Here is a 21,621-nt window from a genome sequence, read left to right as displayed (position 1 = left end):
TGTGGATAGGTCCACATTTTGATATAGCCTTCATATAAAGGTACCACCGTATTGAACACATTACTAATAAAAGATTCGTCAAACCATACTTACTAATTTTCATATGTATATACATATATGGTTCGTCCAATGCTAACTTAATATTGTTTTTATTTTATCCGTTTTGTTAAACTAATCAATTGTGGCAGAGCATTGACTCGTTTCGAGATCATAAATTATGTCCATGCATTTCTGTTTGTTTTATAGCTGTATTGTATTTTCTGTTATATTTTGCATGAGGTCAATATAGCGGTTGACTTTACAGCTTCAATATCCGGAATGACTCAGGAATAAAAAATGGTTGAGAGTGTTGTTGCCACAATAAAACAGTATTGAACATTTATTCATAAAACTCATGAAATTCTAGCTCACATCACACGTAAATATGTACACTCCGTTTCATGTCAATAGCACATTTCAAATAGCTTTTTGTTACTTCAGTTTAGTCGATATCCGTGGAATAACCTCGGGAATGTTTATATATCTTGGTTTGTAATCTTATGAAGTATCTTTCAACAAAAAGTTTGGCTTCGATAACGTATTTGGTATGAAGAATGATTACTATTTTTTCTTAATTTTTTAAAATTTGTCAATACAATTTTCCGTTATACCAGTGTAAAACATGTGTTATTTTACCAAAAAATACAACATTTACAACATTTTTTAACATTTTGATCGCAGTTTAATACAACAACAAAATTTTGTGTATCGAGAAAGCTAAATGCCTCAAAATGTTGGGAAGCTACTTGAAGTAGTGTATTGATATAGTCCATTTTCGAACTTAACGTCTATTTGGAAGACATTTCATGATGTTCCAAATGAGGAGAGTAGTGGTTGCCTACTTCGAGAGTTATTGTGCGTAAGAGACAGAAAGTCGGACTGACAATGCTACATCGACTTCAAACTGTGTTTGTCATTAACTTCAATGGAGTACATGGAAATAATTTTTAAGAATAAACGTTTTAAGAATAATTGTTTTATTATTCATAATAAAACTTGGCAAAAATAGTTTGAAATGTAGCATTATATGACCGTCCGGCAATTTTCAAAAAATTGCATTATACATTACCGAACTATATGTCCATATTTACATTAGGCAATTTTCCTTGCGGCAATTGTCAGTTTGTTGGAGAGAGGGGTGAGGCATATGATAACCCTTTGCCTCTCAACAAGCTCTCTCACCGACAAACTGACAATTGCCGCAAGGAAAATTGCCTAATGTAAATATGGACTTTACGTCGTTTTCTCATCCTGTTGACATTCAAATTTTCAAAAAAAAAAAAAAAAATTTAAATACTTGTACTCATCGCACGATTCTGTTGTTGGTATCATATTAAGGAGGAGAATATTGGGTAACAAGGACATCAACAATGTTCTTCAAAAATTAAATACTAAAAATCCTTTAAAAACATCCTGCAATTTAAAAAAAATATGTTAAAATTCTTTATGAAGTACAATACTTATCGAAATTTCAATATGCTAGCTTTGTAAGTTATTTTTTAATAAATATTTACATGAAATTCTTCAAAGAAAACAAAACATTTTATTCTAAATCATTGTGCCACACGAACAAAAGTAGAAAAATACGAACAGACCATATTCTGACTTTTTTCTGGGCGCTTTTCCCCATAATCCCCCACAGGTTAGCGGCCTTGTTGTCAAAAGGGATCCATTTGTCAGGCTCATATTTTCTTAACCGCTAAGAATTTTATTTTCCTCTCGGAGGCAAAGTTGTTGATTTTGTCTCAAAGAACTGATGTTGAACACATAAAATCTAGTAAACCTCATCTTCAAGGTCGAAATCGTCAAAGTTAAATTTCCTTTATAATTTCTTCTTGAGTGACATTTTACTCCATTGTTCGTATAGTTTTAGACGCATACAGTCCAATTCATGTGTAACTTTGGCTGTCGGACGGTGTATTCATTCCTTTTTATACCCTCCACCATAGCATGGAGGGTATATTAAGTTTGTTTTTCCGTTTGTAACGCATTGAAATACTCATTTGCGACCCTATAAAGTATACATATTCTTGATCAGGGTAAAATTCTGAGTCGATCTGTGCATGTCCGTCCGTCCGTCCGTCCGTCCGTCTGTGGTAATCACTCTAGCATCCACAAAAATGGAGATAGGACGCTGAAATTTTGGGAAAATGCGTCTTTTGTTTGCAGGTCAAGTTCGATGATGGGCTATATCGGTCCACGTTTTGGTATAGCCCCCATATAACGGTACCCCCCGATTTACGGTATTTTGACGTTTTTAGCTACATTTTCAGACCGATTTAGCTACAATTTGACATTTGGGGTTCTTAAGTGTCAATAAACTTATATAACAAAAGTTGTGGACATAGGTCCACGTTTTGGTATAGCCCCCATATAACGATAGCCCCCAATTTACGGTATTTTGACGTTTTTAGCTACATTTTCAGACCGATGTAGCTATAATGCGACATTTAGGGTTCTTAAGTGTCAATAAACTTTTATAACAAAACTTGTGACATAGGTCCACGTTTTGGTATAGCCCCCATATAACGGTACCCCCCGATTTACGGTATTTTGACGTTTTTAGCTACATTTTCAGACCGATTTAGCTACAATTTGACATTTGGGGTTCTTAAGTGTCAATAAACTTATATAACAAAAGTTGTGGACATAGGTCCACGTTTTGGTATAGCCCCCATATAACGATAGCCCCCGATTTACGGTATTTTGACGTTTTTAGCTACATTTTCAGACCGATGTAGCTATAATGCGACATTTAGGGTTCTTAAGTGTCAATAAACTTTTATAACAAAACTTGTGGACATAGGTCCACGTTTTGGTATAGCCCCCATATAACGGTACCCCCCGATTTACGGTATTTTGACGTTTTTAACTACATTTTCAGACCGATTTAGCTACAATTTGACATTTGGGGTTCTTAAGTGTCAATAAACTTATATAACAAAAGTTGTGGACTTAGGCCCACGTTTTGGTATAGCCCCCATATAACGGAACCCCCCGATTGACGGTATTTTGACGTTTTTAGCTACATTTTCAGACCGATTTAGCTATAATTTGACATTTAGGGTTCTTAATTGTCAATAAACTTATATAAGTGTCAATGGACTTATATAGCAAAAGTTGTTAACGTAGGTCCACGTCCGTCCGTCCGTCTGTGGTAATCACTCTAGCATCCACAAAAATGGAGATAGGACGCTGAAATTTTGGGAAAATGCGTCTTTTGTTTGCAGGCAGGTCAAGTTCGATGATGGGCTATATCGGTCCACGTTTTGGTATAGCCCCCATATAACGGTACCCCCCGATTTACGGTATTTTGACGTTTTAGCTACATTTTCAGACCGATGTAGCTATAATTTGACAATTAGGGTTGCTAAGTGTCAATAAACCTATATAACAAAAGTTATGGACATAGGTCCACGTTTTGGTATAGCCCCCATAAAACGGCACCCCCCGATTTACGGTATTTTGACGTTTTTAGCCACATTTTCAGACCGATGTAGATATAATGCGACATTTAGGTTTCTTAAGGGTCAATAAACTTTTATAACAAAACTTGTGGACATACGTCCATGTTTTGGTATAGCCCCCATATAACGGTACCCCCGATTTACGGTATTTTGACGTTTTTAGCTACATTTTCAGACCGATTTAGCTATAATTTGACATTTAAGGTTCTTAAGTCTCAATAAACTTATATAACAAAACTTGTGCACATAGGTCCACGTTTTGGTATAGCCCCCATATAACGGTATCCTCCGATTTACGGTATTTTGACGTTTTTAGCTACATTTTCAGGCCGATTTCGCTATAATTTGACATTTAGGGTTCTTAAGTGTCAATAAACTTTTATAACAAAACTTGTGGACTTATATAGCAGAAGTTGTTAACGTAGGTCCACGTTTTGGTATAGCCCCCATATAACTAAACTATAACGTAAATGGGGGTACATTTACGGTATTTTGACGTTTTTAGCTACATTTTTAGACCGATTTAGCTATAATTTGACATTTCGGGTTCTTAAGTGTCAATAAACTTATATAACAAAAGTAGTGGTCATAGGTCTACGTTTTGGTATAGCTCCCATATAACGGTACTCCCCGATTTACGGTATTTTGACGTTTTTAGCTACATTTTCAGACCGATTTAGCTATCATTTGATATTAAGGGTCCTTAAGTGTAAATAAACTTATATATATATATAAAGTTGTTAACGTAGGTCCACGTTTTGGTATAGCCCCCATATAACGGTACCCCCCGATTTACGGTATTTTGACGTTTTTAGCTACATTTTCAGACCGATTTAGCTATAAATTGACATTTAGGGTTCTTAAGTGTCAATAAACTTATATAACAAAACAAGTGGGCATAGGTCCGTGTTTTGGTATAGCCCCCATATAACGGTACTCCCCGATTTACGGTATTTTGACGTTTTTAGCTACATTTTCAGACCGATTTAGCTATCATTTGATATTAAGGGTCCTTAAGTGTCAATAAACTTATATAGCAAACGTTGTTAACGTAGGTCCACGTTTTGGTATAGCCCCCATATAACGGTACCCCCGATTTACGGTATTTTAACGTTTTTAGCTACATTTTCAGATCGATTTAGCTATAATTTGACATTTAGGGTTCTTAAGTGTCAATAAACTTATATAACAAAACAAGTGGGCATAGGTCCGTGTTTTGGAATAGCCCCGATATAACGTTACCGCCCGATTTCAGGTATTTTGGCGTTTAAATCACATTTCTAGACCGGATTAGCTATAATTTCATATTTAGGGTTCTTAGTGACCAAAAAACTTATATTCGAAAAAATTATGAACATAGGTCCATGTTTTGGTATAGCCCCATATAACGGTACCTCCCGATTTTCGGTACTTTGAGAATTTTACCTACAAGTTTTAACCGAATTATTTGTAATTTGAACATTTGACATTTGAAATTCTTAGTGGTCACCACACCTCTCCACTATAAATTGTCAAGAAAGGTCGATGTATTGATAAAGCCCCCATATAAAAGTACCTCCCGATTTTCAGTAATTTGATGATTTTAACTACAATATTAAACCGAACTAGCAGTAATTTGACATTTGAAGTTCTTAGTGGTCACAACACCTCTCCTTCAAAAATTGTCAACATAGGTCCATGTTCGGATATAGCTCCCATATAACGGTACCTCCCAATTTTCAGTAATTTGCCAATTTTAGCTACAATTTTTAACCGAACTAACTGTAATTTGACATTTGAAGGTTGTAGTGGTCACCAGATATCTGCATCAACAATTTTTAACATAGCCCCAATATAACGATACTTCCCGATTTTCGGTACTTTGAGGATTTTACTTAAAATGTTTAACCAACGTAGGTCCATGTTTTGGTATAGCCCCAAAACAAACCTCCCGATTTTCCGTACCTTAGCTTTATTTTTTGGACGAACTTTCTGTAATTTGAAATTTAAAAGCCAACAAAAATTGTTCATTTAAGGTCATGTTTTCGTATAGCCCACATACCTCCGGACCACATACCAATTTTCGGTATTTTGAGGATTCTACCTGCAATTTTTAACAGAATTAGGAGTTATTTTACATTAAGGGCTCCCATCAAAAACTGTCAACATAGGTCCATGTTTTATTATAACCCCTATATAACGGTACCTCCCAATTTTTAGCCCACCAAAAATTGTCAACATACATAGTAAGATATAGGCACCATAAAAAAGGGCCTCCCGAATGAAGCATTTTATGTACATTATCTGACATTTTAACGTACCCACTTAAAGTTGGGGACAGGAATGAAAACTAATTATTCCATTTTAGTTCGGAATATTTTATGGTGGAGGGTATGAAAAGTTCGGCCCGGCCGAACTTAACACTTTTTTACTTGTTATATCCATTATTTCTATTTCAATTTATGGAAACCCCGTTACCTCTAAACACATAAAGTAATACCTAATGTATCTCACTCTTAAATATTTACATTCAATTGCGTGTAGTAATATCCACAGGACACTGACATACTTACAAAAAAGTATCCTTTACATAGTCCCACACTCTCTTGCATGTACGATTTTTATTGAACGTTTACATTCACATACTAACTTTTAGTTTATTCTAGTTTGTTTCCTATTGATTTCAAAATCAATAAAACAGAAAGGGGTTGAAATGCAACAATATGGAACAATGGAAAACCAGACAGATAATATCTACGAGTATATTCGTTCATTGTTTAAATCACACAATAATATTTAAATAAACGCGTGTACTTGGTTTTATGCCTTTTAATATGACATTTGTGGCAAAAGTTAAAAAATTTCTTGTGATATGAAAATTAGAGAATACTTACATACTTTAGTGGCCCAATATAGAACATTTGTCTAATAAACGTAACTAAAATTTAATCCGATCCATTACTTTATCTATTACACATTTTAATATTCAATAAAACATATCTGCCAGTACCTGCGCTATTATGTTCTCTCTGTTTTCATTAAGCAATTTAGCAAAATGAGTTCGGTAGTCTACGACTCTATGTTGTGATTAGTGGATTTCCTAGATCGCTTGATTGTATGTGGTTATTCAAAAATGTCCTGATTGCATCTTATAATGTTATCCATGACTTGGTAAAAAACAATAAAAATATATTAAAATTTCTGCATATTCCATGTAAGATTTTTTCATTACAAATGATGACATTTCATCATTATCATAGAGCCATCATACAACACTCAATGTAAGCACCAAATTTCTTTGCATTTAAACAAGAAAAATTAGCATTCAGACGTTGAGGCGCCTTTGTGAGTTGTTGCAATAGTTGCATTCCCTCCAACTCTCCACTTTCTTTCAACAACATGTGTTTTTTCTAAAACACTTTCAACACGTTTGCTTCTCTAAATAAACATATTTAAAATAACATCACATAGAATGATAATCCCCTCCATCCCCTCTGTATCAGACTACTCTTACACACAACTCGTGGGAAAGCATTTATTAAATGAAACACATAATGCCTTGAATTACGACTGCTTTTCCACTTAAGAATGAAGCTTAAATAATATAGTCATCAGAAGACAAAAGCCAGAATGAAAACAGAAGCGTTTACTGGCGAGGGGAATTATAAGATCCATACTTGATAATATTTTCTTTGGACTTACGTTAGGTTAAAGAATGCGTAGCTGTCGCATTTTACAGCTACTGCACTCCGAGACCTTATGGTCCATTGTGGTCATCTTGGAAAGTGCTAAAAATAGATTTTATGAAATGTTTGTGTTGTGGAATGAGAAGAGATAGTGGAAGAGAAGAAAGGACCCAATATGAAGTTATGATTAATTTAGGAAGCCCAAGACATTTTTTTAATCCAACGCTTTCGTAGACTTGTAGGTCATGAGTGATTGAAGGACCGCTTGACTATCGACCCTTGTCCAGATATCGGATTGGATGACATTAAAATTTTCGTTCAAATTATATGATAATCGCAAATTGGTGGTATCTCTGCAGACGCCTGCACCTGTTCCACTTTCCATCTTAGAGCCATTGGTTATCTCCGCTTCTGTAAGAGACGTAACAAAAGCAACACCTGACGATGAAAGTAGAAAATATCACCTTTAGAACGATGTAAAGTAGGTTGTCGTTGATGGTCAAACAACGGAAATATCGCAATAGTCGCTAATCCAACCCAACATTTAATTTTTGCGATTTTAAATATAATGACGAATATCACAGCATAGGTTGGGGACCTTCCAAAAGCAAAGCCTGGCTATAAAAGTAGAAAATCCCAGCTTTATAATGATGCAAAGTAGGTTGGAGTAGGTGGTGAAACAACGCAGATATCGCAATAGTCGTTATGCATCCCGTTTTCCATTTTTTTAGAATTACTTTGCAATTTATATCGGATTGTCACGAAATATTGGTGGTTAATGGGGGTCCCAGAGAGGAAGAAGCCTATTGAGTTTGGTGATGATCGGATAATACTCAGGATCGGAATGGGCAAAAAACTTATGTGGAAAAAATCAACGTTTTATTCTTATGCGAATATCTCCGCTTCGAGTTGGAGTATTCCGTCAATGGAAAAAGAAAAAAGCTCCTTTAGACTTATGCGGGTGCCACAGAGGAAACAGCATAATGATATTGGTGACGGTTGGATAGTATTCAGAGGTCGGAATCGGAAAAAACAACTTGCGTGGAGAATAATTCAAAGTTTTATTATTTTGCGAATATCTCTATCTTTTTTGTAATAATGCTACCGGTCCCAATTGTTATCGGATCGTCACGAAATTTTAGTGGCTAATGAGGGTCCCAGAGAGGAAGAAGCATATTAAATTTAGTGATAGTCGGATAATGTTCCCTGAAATAAATGTTCACCAGTTAAAAGCTTATGTACACGGGTAGTAGTGTGGGGTATCACATAGTCGCCCCGTCCCGATTATAGCCTTTGCTCACTTGTTTTATTCTCCGTATGATCACAGACCTGCGCCACAAATTTAGCTCTTTGTGAAGAAGTGGACTCTTGGCAGCCAGTCCTGTGTTCTCAGTCCCCAGCTCTTGCCAATGGGATTCTTGCAGGAATACAATGCTATTAGACCTCTCTTGGTGCGTTCCTCGACATTTTTTCCATGTTAGTTGGTGGTCCATAATAATGCCGAGGTACTTATCTTCAGAAAAGAGCTACGGTGACTCCGTCCAGCTCTGTGCTTGATGAGTATACCCAAGAGCATTCCGGTGCACACATTTCTATAGTTTGACTAGAGCTCTTTGCATAAGTCCCAATAGAGTTCATGATGACTACGTCTTCAGCACATGCGATGGTTTTAACTCACATTTTTTTGAATTCCTTAAGTATTTCGCTTATCACTAGAAACGACAGCAGTGATGATGAGACATTACCTTGGGGTATGCCCCTGGTGTACTTCACAGAAACCTCCCTCCATAGATCCGGAATGAGCGATAGATACAGACAAGCCCTGAAAATGTGTTTCAAACGTGGTATCAATACCTTCGATGCAGCATGTAGCATAGCAGGAATGATACCATCAGGACCGGGAGATTTAAAGAGTTTGAATGTGTTTATTGCCCATGCTTTTATTTGATCTCCACGATGACTCATTTTTATACCCTACACCACTATGTGGTAAGGGGTATTATGTGTTAGTGCATTTGTATGTAACATACAAAAGGAAGCGAGATAGACGTCGGTGTCATGCTTAAGTGTTCCATACGCCATTTGCCTGATTCGAGAAAAACTCAAGTTAATGTTTAAGGCCATACAGGATAAAAAATGGTGCAATAATCCAATACTTTAAGAGCTCAGTTCTACTTAACTAAACTCATAGACTATTTCAGTAGTTTATTTTAGTCAGATGTCTGTGATAGTCTAGAAGTTATTGCAAATTTTTATAATTGCAAAAAGTTGCTGAATTGTTCCATGGAATCTTTTTTTCGTGTTTTTGGCAGTTTGTGTCACATGGAACACATTTTGTCACATTTCAACCAAAACACTTTTTATCAATCGTGTTCCACCTCCCTTATATGAAGTGCTACTGTGGAGTTTAAAAATCAGGACTTTAAATGAAACATTTATTTTTCTCATATAAATACAATAAGGACCATTATTATAGGTTTATTAAAACATTTATTTAAGGGATTTCCCCCACTTATCACTATTTTTTTGTGGTAAAAATTTCGATCGGACAAAACGGATTGATATTTTGTATTTCTAAGGTAACATAAAACATTTAAACGCGATTTTCTTATAATACCATTTTTATAGTCGGTTAGTTTCAAGTCGAATGGACGTTTTTTCGTATAAAAGGAAATTTTCGCCATTGTTCAAGTTTCTGAGATATCGCGTGATCATTAATTTGATTTTCCCCTATAATACTTGGGAAAATAGCTTCATATCTCTTTTTGACGTTACTGTAACTTCGTTTTGATATTACACGTCATCAGTCAAATCGGTTGGCGAACTTTTTTAGAACATATCATTCTTCTAACTCAATTCCTTTCATATTCTTTTCATCCTTTATTTCTTGAACCGTAATAGAAGTACCACAAAATGAGATTTTTCAACATCCAAATATTTTACAAACATGTTGCTCAGAAGATTTGAGGCATGGTTCTCCTTAGTAACTGATCAATATTGTCCCGTTTTCATTGTTCTTTTTGATGTTTACTCGGTCTTGCTTCAGAAAAAAAACCATGTTTGGTTTTTCTGTATATTCGACATTCGTTATTTATTGGTATGAATGTAGACTTACCAATTGGTTATTGCTAATGTAGGTATCGGGGATGCTTCTGAAAAATGTACCACAAAAAGCTCCTGTAATGAAGAACACGTTAATAACAAAATTTCATAGAGGACATATCCGGTTATTTAAATTTATTAACCGGATGTTTCGACATTAAAACCGATTTTTGAACCGGCTTTAAGTTACCGATTAAGCTTATAGAATTACAAAGGTTATAGAGTTGTCAATCAAATGAAATTAATTAGCTGAACAAAAAATCCGTTTTCTTGAACCGATTTTAAGGAAAAATTTAATCATTGCTCCACAAACATCCCATAAGGGACAAGGGAGAATTCTCTCTCAATGAGTGCACCCCGATTCACATTAGCTCAATGATATGGGACCTACTGTTTATCGCCGAGTCTACGACACCACTTGTAGAGAAGTTTTTCAAGGCTGAAATACTCAGGAAATGTCGCCAACATTATTGAGGGGTATTTTGCCACCGTTGAAAAATGTTTGATGTTGCTTGGCCGGGGAATCGAACCTACGACCTTTAGCGTTCAAGGCGGTTGTGCATACCACTGCACCACGGTGGGAATAATATCACTACGGGCAAATATGAAGATCGAAGGCTGGGGGCGAAAAAATCCTTTTGACGATGAAAGTCGATGAAAATAATATTACGAACTCGGAAGGACAGTTATGCCGTAGGTCAAACTTCTGAGTTATAGCGAAATGAATTCTTTCTTGGCGAACTTTTTATGCATGAGAGAAAATAGCCTAACAAAAATTTAATCACGCCATAACCTACGCACAAGTGTCCTTCCGGGTTCGTAATATTATCTTCATTTTCTTGTATAATTTTACTCTTTTTGATGGGGTTGAACAGGGCTAATTAAAAACCCACAATCAGACTCTTACCTCAAGGTTCGTTAAACATTTGTGGAGTCATCAACGTTACGGGGCTTCGACGAACCTTATTTAACCGATGAAACTTAAACTTCACTGTAAGTTAAATATTGTGTGTCAACACATACCAATTCTCCAGTTAAATTCTTTAGAATGCCATTTTAACCAACTCCTACAAATATATATGTCCATTGTTGTCCTCTGTTGACAACAATTTAATTTTACTATCCTTGTTATTGTCGTTTACAGCAAAACCTACAACAATGCACAAGGATATCCTTCCATTGGGCTACGACCTTGTCATTTATGAATAATTTATAACTACATTTAAGTGACTGTACTGCAGCATAATGCACATGCAGGAAGAGTGCGACTGAGTCAGCAGACAAAGTCTTTCTGGTCTTTAAAACACATGTACGTGCTAGCCAACTGGGAATATGTGTTTTGGTGGAAGAAAGTTCTTAAAATGTCATCAAAATTTAAGCAATTAAGTAACTAACAAAACAACTATACAAACAAACTGAAATTATTCTGACTAGAAAAAAATTGGCTTGTTTAAATATAAAAGAGCTTGGCAAACGTTGCACCTTTAATACTTTAAATTATAAAATAACTCTTGTGACAATTATTCCATTGTTTTAAAATTCAAAGAACAAAAAACTTTACTTCAAAACCCAATTTCTTTGCATTTCGTAGATAAATTCAAAAACCAACTACCATCCATTACAACAAAAACAACAAAAATTCGACACATTTGTGCAAAGTAAACAAATTTTATGCCAACTGAAGAACCACACTTCACACTTACTTACACAACCAACCATCATCAAGGGTGGTTGTTCTTGATCCAAATTTTCCAACTCGTGATATGGCATGGCTGGGTCTTATTTTCATTCTATAGCGAGTATTGTGACTACACACAAATATAACTTTGTGCAAATATAACTAATGCGTAATCAAGCTTAGAGATTTTTTCAAAATCCACGGCTAAAAGGCCACAGCGAGCTTTTTTTTTTTGCTTATCGATCTTCCCAACGCCACTCTTTCCCGCCCTTGCCGACCGAGAGGGCCACCTCCCCTTAACGTAGGGAGCGCGTACACCTCATATTCCGGAATATGGGGGATTAGTAGACTAGGGAAAACCAGCTACAGCAAAACATCAGCCGGTTAGAAAGTTACATTTTAAAGACAAACACATCAAAAATAAAATAGGTCCAATCTAACATATTGCCTGGCAACTGCTACAACAATAATAAGAACGTAAGATAAAGTTTTTTATGACATGCAGTGGTTCCGATAAAGACATCCTATTATATAACTTGTTATATTCATCACATAAAGATCGGAGTGGATTACTTATTTCATAAGTAGATTTCGCTAACGTTAATTTAAGTGGTATGTAATTACGAGTATTACGTGAAGGTACATTAAAATTTATTTCGCCAATTAAAAACTGTGATTCAATTTGACCACGCAAAAGTTTAATAATGAATATAGATCTGAGCATTAGACGTCTTCCAACGTTGGAAGGTCAATTAACTTTAGACGGTTTTCATATGGTGGAAGAGATTCACTTGTGCTCCACCCTAAGCCTCTAAGAGCAAATAAAAGAAATTGAACTTGTACTGATTCTATCTTATCAGAATAACATTTGTAAAAAGGACTCCAAAGTACACAACCGTATTCCAATGTTGGTCGGACAAGGCTAATGAATAAGCGTTTGGTCACGTATGGAAAGAAATCCACGCCTTAAAGGCCAAACCATGCTTAGAGAAAATTCCTTAAGGCAAAACCAAACCTAAAAAAAATTCTTTTAAAAATCTAAGCCTTTAAAATCATTAAATTCTTAAAATATTCTTGAAATTAAAAAAAAAATACGTCTTAAAAAATTCATTCTTTTGTTTACTTTCAGATCGAAAAATATTGCCAAAATGCATTTCCATAATCAACTTTTTTATAAACATTCTTTTGGGTTATTTTTAATGGCATTGGCCCCCAGTGCAATTGCAACAGATATATCGAGAGACGGAAGAGGTAAGATACAAATAAATTGTCCGCTTCTAATACACAAACTTAACAAAATGTCCTCTGCAACATATTCCCTTCATTCATTGTAAGACAACCTCTTGCAACGTGAATATGTTGGACCCGTAGACTTTTCCAATAATCAAGTGGAAGTGGTCCAACGATCACCTTCGCCGAGATTACGTTTTGGTAGGCGTAGTGATCCTGAGATGTTAACCCAGCTACTCGAAAAACGTTGGTTTGGTGATGTCAATAAAAAACCAATAAGATCCCCATCATTACGTTTCGGTAGACGTAGTGATCGCACTATGCCTCTACATAGCTCCTTTGATTTATTGATGAATGCCCGACAAAATGTTGATGCGAGCAGCATCGGCAGCAGTGATGATTACAATTATATATTCGATAATTTTTATGAACGTGTTGTCCGTACACCACAGCGATTGAGGTTTGTTCGTAGTCTACCATACCGAAGTGATTTGTCTGCTGCTCCTGTTGCTGATAATATGGAAAATGAAGATGTTGACGGATCGAATAACAACGATGATGATTTCTATAATTCTTTGTTACATTCCCAGAAATTAAGAAATTTATTGTTGACTTTACGGCAATTCAAAGAAGCCAATTCGCCCAATAACAATGACGATTCCTCATCGATGGAAAATGATATGGACGAATTTGAACGTGCTATACGTAAGCCAGCACCAATGTGTTTACGTTGGGGTCGCAGCACCGGTGGTCGTAATGCACAAACGAAGAATGATAATAAAACTAAAGTGAAACTAGAGGAGAAGGTGAGAATTTGGAATAAGCAATATTTCATAATTTAACTTGGGGTGGATATTATTATCATTTATGGAATTTTCTATCCGAGTTCATATTTTTACCCGATATGTCGTCAAATTGTATTTGATTTGAATTTACTTATACTTTGCATTATCACTTAATAGTCCTGCGCCTAGGCACAAAAGGCAATTTCCCTCGATTTTAAGTGATTAGGAACTTTCATTGTGACTAGGAACTATCATTGTGACCAGGAACTTTCAGATGTACAAAATATATTACTTTTATTTCAAATAATCCCTGTTTGTACTAGAAGATGCCTCTACCATTTGAGTTTCTACCGATACCTTTCGGAGGTATTTAGAATAGGACCCTCTTATGTAGTCAGGGATATCAGGATCCCCATCATGTTGCCTGGAACAAACCAGATTCAATTTGCAACATTTCCCGCATGTTGGCGGATTTAAAGCATTAATTGATTGCGATTATGCACCTGAAATGAGCGTGATATATTCTATTGTTACTCTATATAGTTCGTCAATAAATACGTACTTTGAATTTTTTGGAGCAGGTTGTCCTCGAAGTAAATTTTTCCTGGAGCAAGTTTATACCTCCTGACATAATAACCCGAAAGCCCTAAAAATCCTTCCGGCACCAAATGTCTAATGAGATCGATAAATTACGAATTGAGTATTGTGACCAAAACTTTGCACATCGTTAAACAGCTTCGGCTGCTTCCCTCACAAAAATTCAAAAAGTTGGCTTCAGTTCAGTTTAAGGGCTGTTAGAAGATTTCTATAAAATTTTCATTGAATGTAGTACGAAGGGCATTAAAATTTTTTTTTAATTTAACTAACGGAAAAAGTTTGTTCAGAGATATCAACCAGAAACACATAAGAAAGCCTTCATTACATTCCCATTGCTTAGCGCCTATGATTTAGACCACAGAATGATGGCACCAGCAGTGACTTCGACAGTTATGATGATTTCAATGATATTTTGGATAAGTACGTGTATGAAAGAATGTTGATTGTTTTGCCGGTTTAACCGTAATTTTGAGGATTTATTTGGCGTTTGCTCTATGGAATTGACATTTGAAATCCAGTGGGTTTATTAAATCCGGTTAAATGCAAACGGGGTATTAGAAGGTTGGCTTTGTTGCAAAGCACAGGATCTTGTCAAACAGTTTTGTTTGTTACAATATTTTTCGCTACATGTATGAGTCTTTTGGACTTTATTTGCATTGATACCATTATCTCGGCTTTGAAGCATAAATGTCAGAGTAGACTGCATAAGCTAGTAATATGCAATAGTTAAAGTAAATGGGACTTTCGAAACACTTTCTATCTCTAATAGCCTTCAGCAAGACACGAAAGTTGCTTACTATAATTATCGACATAGTCCTGGACATGTGCACGATTTTTTGCAGGAGAATTAACAATCTTCATACATTATTGAATATTATTATTCCATAAGTCATATATGGTTTATGAACTTGATAGTGTCGTAAATAACTAATAAATTAGTTGTTTTAAAATAATGAAACAGCAGCAATGGGATTAAGCCAGACTATTTTGAAAAAAAATCTTAAAAATTATTTTGGGGAATTAAAAATATAACAGCATCCTTAATATATCCTCAGGGTATATTTTTAGACTCATACATTTTTCTTTGTTTTCAGAAAAAAATATAAACATTTTCCATTACATTAAGACGTCTTTTAGACAGCAATGCAACAAAGGCTAACTGAAACTCCGAATTTCAGTGATGACGAATGGATTTTACAGTAGAACTGTAAAATTAATGGAAACTGTTAAAGAATCTGGAAAAATAACCATTTTTTGACAGTACATAAATGTTTATAGAAGTCTTGATTTGTTAATAACTTTTTTGTCCTTTACTATTGTAAATAGAAACACTTCTAACAAAGATGATATTGTTTTGTTATTAAAAAAGAGTATAATTAAGAAACTTAAAATTAAGCACATACAAAAACTCTATATCATGTACATATATTATTAACTGTTTACATATACCATCACAAAAAATTTAATAAAAATTTAAGCAAAGCATTGGTTTTATGTTTTCATTTCTAAGTGTTCAACTATCGGTAAGTATCCCTGGAATTGTTTGCACCCTGGTACTTACGATAAGAAATATATATTAGGGTTATAACGTTTCTGTATTTTTTTGCAAATATCAAAAATACCACCACATAGCAGTATAGAGCATGGAAAAATATTAAGAAATACATTATCCCTTGCATACAAGTTCAAGTTAATTTTTTTCATTGCAGTTTTTTCTTATATGTTTTCCACTATAATTGCATATCGTTATTAAATAAGTTATTTCTTATTGAAATTGAATATAATCTTCAATACCAGACAATTCTACATAACAAAGCGTTGAGCTGAAATAAATCATATGGATACATACACATAAAAGTTTTTTAAAACTTTTAAAAAGAAACAAGTAAGAACGGCGTTAAGTTCGGCCGGGCCGAACTTGTTATACCCTCCACCACAAGTTGTATTGAAGTAAAATGGAATAATTATTTTCCTTTCGTGTATGAAGAAGACTTAATACTAAATTTCAGCAATTTCGGTAAAACAATGTGAGACACCAGTCTATGGGGGCTATTTCAAAACGTCGATCTATACCGACAAATTTCTGACGGAAAGTTTTTAGGCTCAAAGAAGACTAAATACCAAATTTCCTATATTTTGGTAGAGAATGTAGATAAAACTTAAAAAATACCGAAAATCAAGAAGTACGCTTCTATGGAGATATAGAAAGACGTGGACCTATACTGATAATACTCTTCTGGAATATTTTATAACTCTTGGAAAAAGAAATAACAAATTTCAACCATTTCGGTTGGATATTGACGTCACAATCTTCGGTATTACGAAAATCGGGAGGTACCGTTCTATGGGGGCTATATCGAAACGTGGACCTATACCGACGAATTTTAGTCCTGGCGAACAGTTTTATATCACTTTGAAGACTAAATACCAAATTTCAGCCATTTTGGTGGAATATTGAAGACACAACCTTCAAAATACGAAAAATCGGGAGGTACCCTTCCATGGGGGCTATATGAAGGCGTGGACCTATACCGGTAGATTTAAAGGGGAAGTTTGAGTACCCCCACGAAGTCTAAATATCAAATTTCAGCCATTTCGGTGGAATATTGAGGCCACAACGTTCAAAATACCGAAAATCGGGAGGTACCGTTCTATGGGGGCTATATGAAGGCATGGACCGATACCGACAAAGTTCTGGGGGAAAGTTTTATTCCCATAAAGAAGAATACGTACCAAATTTCAGCCATTTTGGTAGGATAATGAAGCTAAAATCTTAATAATACCGAAAATCGGGAGGTACCGTTCTATAGGGGCTATATCAAAACGTGGACCGATATATCCCATTTTCAATACCAACCATCCTGCAAGTAATAAAAACTTCTGTACCAAATTTTGACTCTCTATCTTTAAAATTGCGAGCTGTATCTTGATTTCAACAGACAGACAGACGGACGGACGGACGGACAGACGGACATGTTGAGATAAATACCCTAAATCTGTCAAAAAATCTACGACAACCAATTAAAATGGCTAGAGCGCCAAGAACTACCGGATTTAATTCAAACTCAAAAATGGAGTATTAGTTCATTCCATCTTGTTCCTCCAGTACAAATGTTTTTTCATTATTTCCGAATTACAGCTGTTCGTAGATAATTTTTTAAGGTTATTTGGTACAGTTTTTGCAGTTCCAATCACTAAAGTATAACCGCTTTACCAACAAATTTTTACAATGTCAAGTGAAGGGGTTAGCAACGTTTTTACAGCGAATTATCGTTCTCAAGTGTAACCGCCAAAATAACTATATTTAGCGGATTCTTTATTAGGCACATTTTCCAATCAACTTACCTGTAACATGCTAAAAATCACAAATTCCAAAAGATGTTCTGCCTCATGGAGAAATTTAGATTTATGTTAAGTTCTGACGGCATATAATTGATACCGACGATATTAGATTGACCAAAAAGCGAAAAGCTGTTTTTGAATGGTTCACCCTCTAATTTTTTTCCATTTGATCCAAAAATCTTAAATATTACTTTTGTTAACGTTAATCCGTGCCCCTATGTTCATATTAATTTGTATGGGGCCAAACAGGATTGTTAACGAAATGGCCAATTATAGGTAATTTGGGCCCTATATTATAGCTAATAGTAACATGCTGTCGGATATTTTTGTTTTTCCGCAATATAAATTTTTAAAATTGTTTCGCCTATAGCCTCCACACAAATTACTATGGAAATAATCATCGGTGGGGGGCCAAATTAATGTTAACCCATCACCATATACTGTTGTAGGATGAACTGGTAATTTGTTTCTCGATTGGGCATTTAGAGTATTTTCGAATCAGATCGCCATAAAATTTAATGTTTACGGTTTCTTGATCACCCTCTAAGCATTTCAAAAAAATCCTTTTTTGGGTCACCCTACCTTTGTTGGCAATGCCGACTTTTTGAAGTGTTTTAAACTAAACAAAATCTAATAAATCTGGAATATTTGTCATAAGAACGCCGTTTAGTTTAATGACCATTTAATAAATATATCTTGAGACAGGACAGTGTTAAAAAATTGGCATGTATATTTGTTTAGCTATTACTATCAAACATAGACCTATACAATCTCGCGAGTTGGTTATGTGATTTTTAGCTGCAATATGCCGGTCTTTTAAATCCGATATATCATAAAGGGACCACCATAAATGAAACCTTAAAACAAATTTAAATGAATTATTTTAATTTAATCGTTTATACGTCATCGCAATAATATGTTAGCTAACCTGATCTAAATAGGCGTTCCAATCACAAAGTTTTACTCCATCAAAAAGTCTCAGGAAAACTTTTTTAATCTCTGTAGACAATTGAAATTGTAAACGAATTTTTGTACAAATTGAAACTAGAAATTATATAAGATAACCATCCAACCCACAACAATGACAGTAAAAAAAGAGAAGAACGGAAATCTTTTCTAAAAAAACCGTCTAAAGAGCTACAGAAATTTGTTATGAAAGAGTTTCACTTTTTACACTTGACGCGTGTCTTGTTCATGAATGACGGCAAACAATTGAAACGACAATATTTGGTCAACAAACAACAAGACAAACAAATGTTGATTTTCAGTTGTTGGTCTGGCTTAGTGTGACTCTTTGTTTTTACTGGAAACGAACTGCCAAAGTTTCATCCGTAGCAATAATAACTAACTAAAATCTTGATATAACACAAAAAAGCAACGGTTTTAGAAGAGGATTCTAGATTTCAGCTTAAGGCTAGACGACTGTAATAGGACCACAAAGTAGCATTTGTACTGATTATTTCGAATTTCTTAGTACCAAATAAGAATGGTCGCTTACAAATGGGACGAAAAGAAACAAGAATACAAAATACGTACAGATTTTAATAGGTATATAAAAGGTAGGTTACCATCAAAACATACAATGGAGGTTTAGAGGAACACATATAATCCATAATCGCAAGAAACTGTACACCACGAACTATCAAATAAGTTTCATGTTCCTAATCCACTTTTACAATCAAGACCAATCATTTTATAAGTGCCAATTGGGCGACATGAAATTGAAATACCGAAGCTGAATTTTATTTGAGAAGTAAGTTTTCTATTACAATTAATGTCCTAAAATTCCGTATTAACAAATGTGTTGAAAAAAGTTATAAAGTTAGTCAAGCCTTACCAAACTTTGACTAAAGCAAACGATTTAGACCTTCTCCACAAGAATTGTTTTTATGATTTTTCCTTAAGTCTACCATTTTCGAGATACCGATACTCTGGTTTGACTAAATATATATATTTTTTGCTGTGTAACACCATACTGGTTATACCACATATCTTGCACATCAATATCTTACAATTCGGGTCAAAAAGTTCGATATCGATGAAAGCGAACACTATTCTTAGTAACTGCCTGGCCGCATTTATTTTGGAAAAAAAATGAACCAATAATGAAAGAAATGGCTCCCAAAATAAGATCCACTTCCAAAATGGATAATCAGCTTTAATCCATATTCATATTTGTTGTCGGCAAGATCATACGCATAAAAAGGGTCAGAAAATCCACTAAATAGGGAAAAAATTCTTGGTTTCAATTCAAGCAGGCTGAGGGTATATCTCTGCCGGCAAATACGACTGATACTTTCTTACTTGTTCTTGTTTCAATTGACCACGTTTTCTTAAATTGTTATCTTCCCCTTCACTCTTCATACATTTATCAACAGGTTATGGCCACCTTAACAATATAGATCAAATTGGTTTGTTCTTTTTATACCCTCCACCATAGTATGGAGGGTATATTAAGTTTGTTTTTCCGTTTGTAACGCATTGAAATACTCATTTGCGACCCTGCAAAGTATATATATTCTTGATCAGGGTAAAATTCTGCGTCGATCTGTGCACGTCCGTACGTCCGTCCGTCTGTGGTAATCACTCTAGCATCCACAAAACTGGAGATAGGACGCTGAAATTTTGGGAAAGTGCGTCTTTTGTTTGCAGGCAGGTTAAGTTCGATGATGGGCTATATCGGTCCACGTTTTGGTATAGCCCCCATATAACGGTACCCCCCGATTTACGGTATTTTGACGTTTTTAGCTACATTTTCAAACCGCTTTAGCTATAATTTGACATTTAGGGTTCTTAACTGTCAATAAACTTATATAACAAAAGTGGTGGACATAGGTCCACGTTTTGGTATAGCCCCCATATAACGATACCCCCGATTTACGGTATTTTGACGTTTTTAGCTACATTTTCAGACCGATTTAGCTATAATTTGACATTTAGAGTTCTTAACTGTCAATAAACTTATATAACAAAAGTTGTGGACATAGGTCCACGTTTTGGTGTAGCCCCCATATAACGGTACCCCCCGATTTACGGTATTTTGACGTTTTTAGCTAGATTTTCGGACCGATTTAGCTATAAATTGACATTTAGGGTGTCAATTAACTTATATAACTAGTGGACATACGTCCATGTTTTGGAATAGCCCCCATATAACGTTACCGCCCGATTTCAGGTATTTTGACGTTTTAGGGTTCTTAGCGACCAAAAAACTTATATTCGAAAAAATTATGAGCATAGGTACATGTTTTGGTATAGCCCCATATAACGGTACCTCCCGATTTTCGGTATTTTGAATTTTTTACCTATAAGTTTTAACCGAATTAGCTGTAATTTGAACATTTGAAGTTCTTAGTGGTCACCACACCTTTTCACAAAATTCCCTGAAATTTTAGGAAAATGCGTCTTTTGTTTGCAGGCAGGTCAAGTTCGATGATGGGCTATATCGGTCCACGTTTTGGTATAGCCCCCATATAACGGTACCCCTCGATTTACGGTATTTTGACGTTTTTAGCTATATTTTCAGACCGATTTAGCTATAATTTGACATTTAGGGGTTTTAAATAACAACAAACTTATATAACAAAAGTTGTGAACATAGGTCCACGTTTTGGTATAGCCCTTGTATAACGGTACCCCCGATTTACGGCATTTTGACGTTTTTAGCTACATTTTCAGACCGATTTAGCTATAAATTGACATTTACGGTTCTTAAA

At 35.1% G+C, this 21,621-nt stretch overlaps 1 protein-coding gene across 6 annotated transcripts in view; it reads left to right on the top strand.

The window, feature by feature from the left end:
• LOC141392826 (short neuropeptide F-like) overlaps positions 1–16,024 on the top strand; it is a 497,601-nt gene extending 481,577 nt beyond the window's left edge. For 5 of the 6 annotated variants that reach the window (XM_073965795.1, XM_073965794.1, XM_073965797.1 and 2 more), the window contains 2 exons: positions 13,081–13,202; positions 13,287–14,148. In XM_073965795.1, the coding sequence (XP_073821896.1) occupies positions 13,100–13,202; positions 13,287–14,023 (840 nt within the window). In that variant the 5' untranslated portion in view covers positions 13,081–13,099 and the 3' untranslated portion in view covers positions 14,024–14,148. Of the gene's footprint in view, positions 1–13,080; positions 13,203–13,286; positions 14,149–15,657 lie in introns of those variants that run through there. The other variant, XM_073965799.1, reaches the window with a different exon arrangement.
• The last annotated feature ends 5,597 nt before the right edge of the window (positions 16,025–21,621 follow it).

This window comes from Musca autumnalis, unplaced genomic scaffold (genome assembly GCF_047663935.1).
Source record: "Musca autumnalis isolate F117 unplaced genomic scaffold, ASM4766393v1 scaffold_2, whole genome shotgun sequence".
In the NCBI taxonomy this organism is placed as follows: Eukaryota; Metazoa; Arthropoda; class Insecta; order Diptera; family Muscidae; genus Musca; species Musca autumnalis.
Note: the sequence above shows the minus strand (reverse complement) of the source record. Positions and strands in the feature narration are given on the sequence as shown.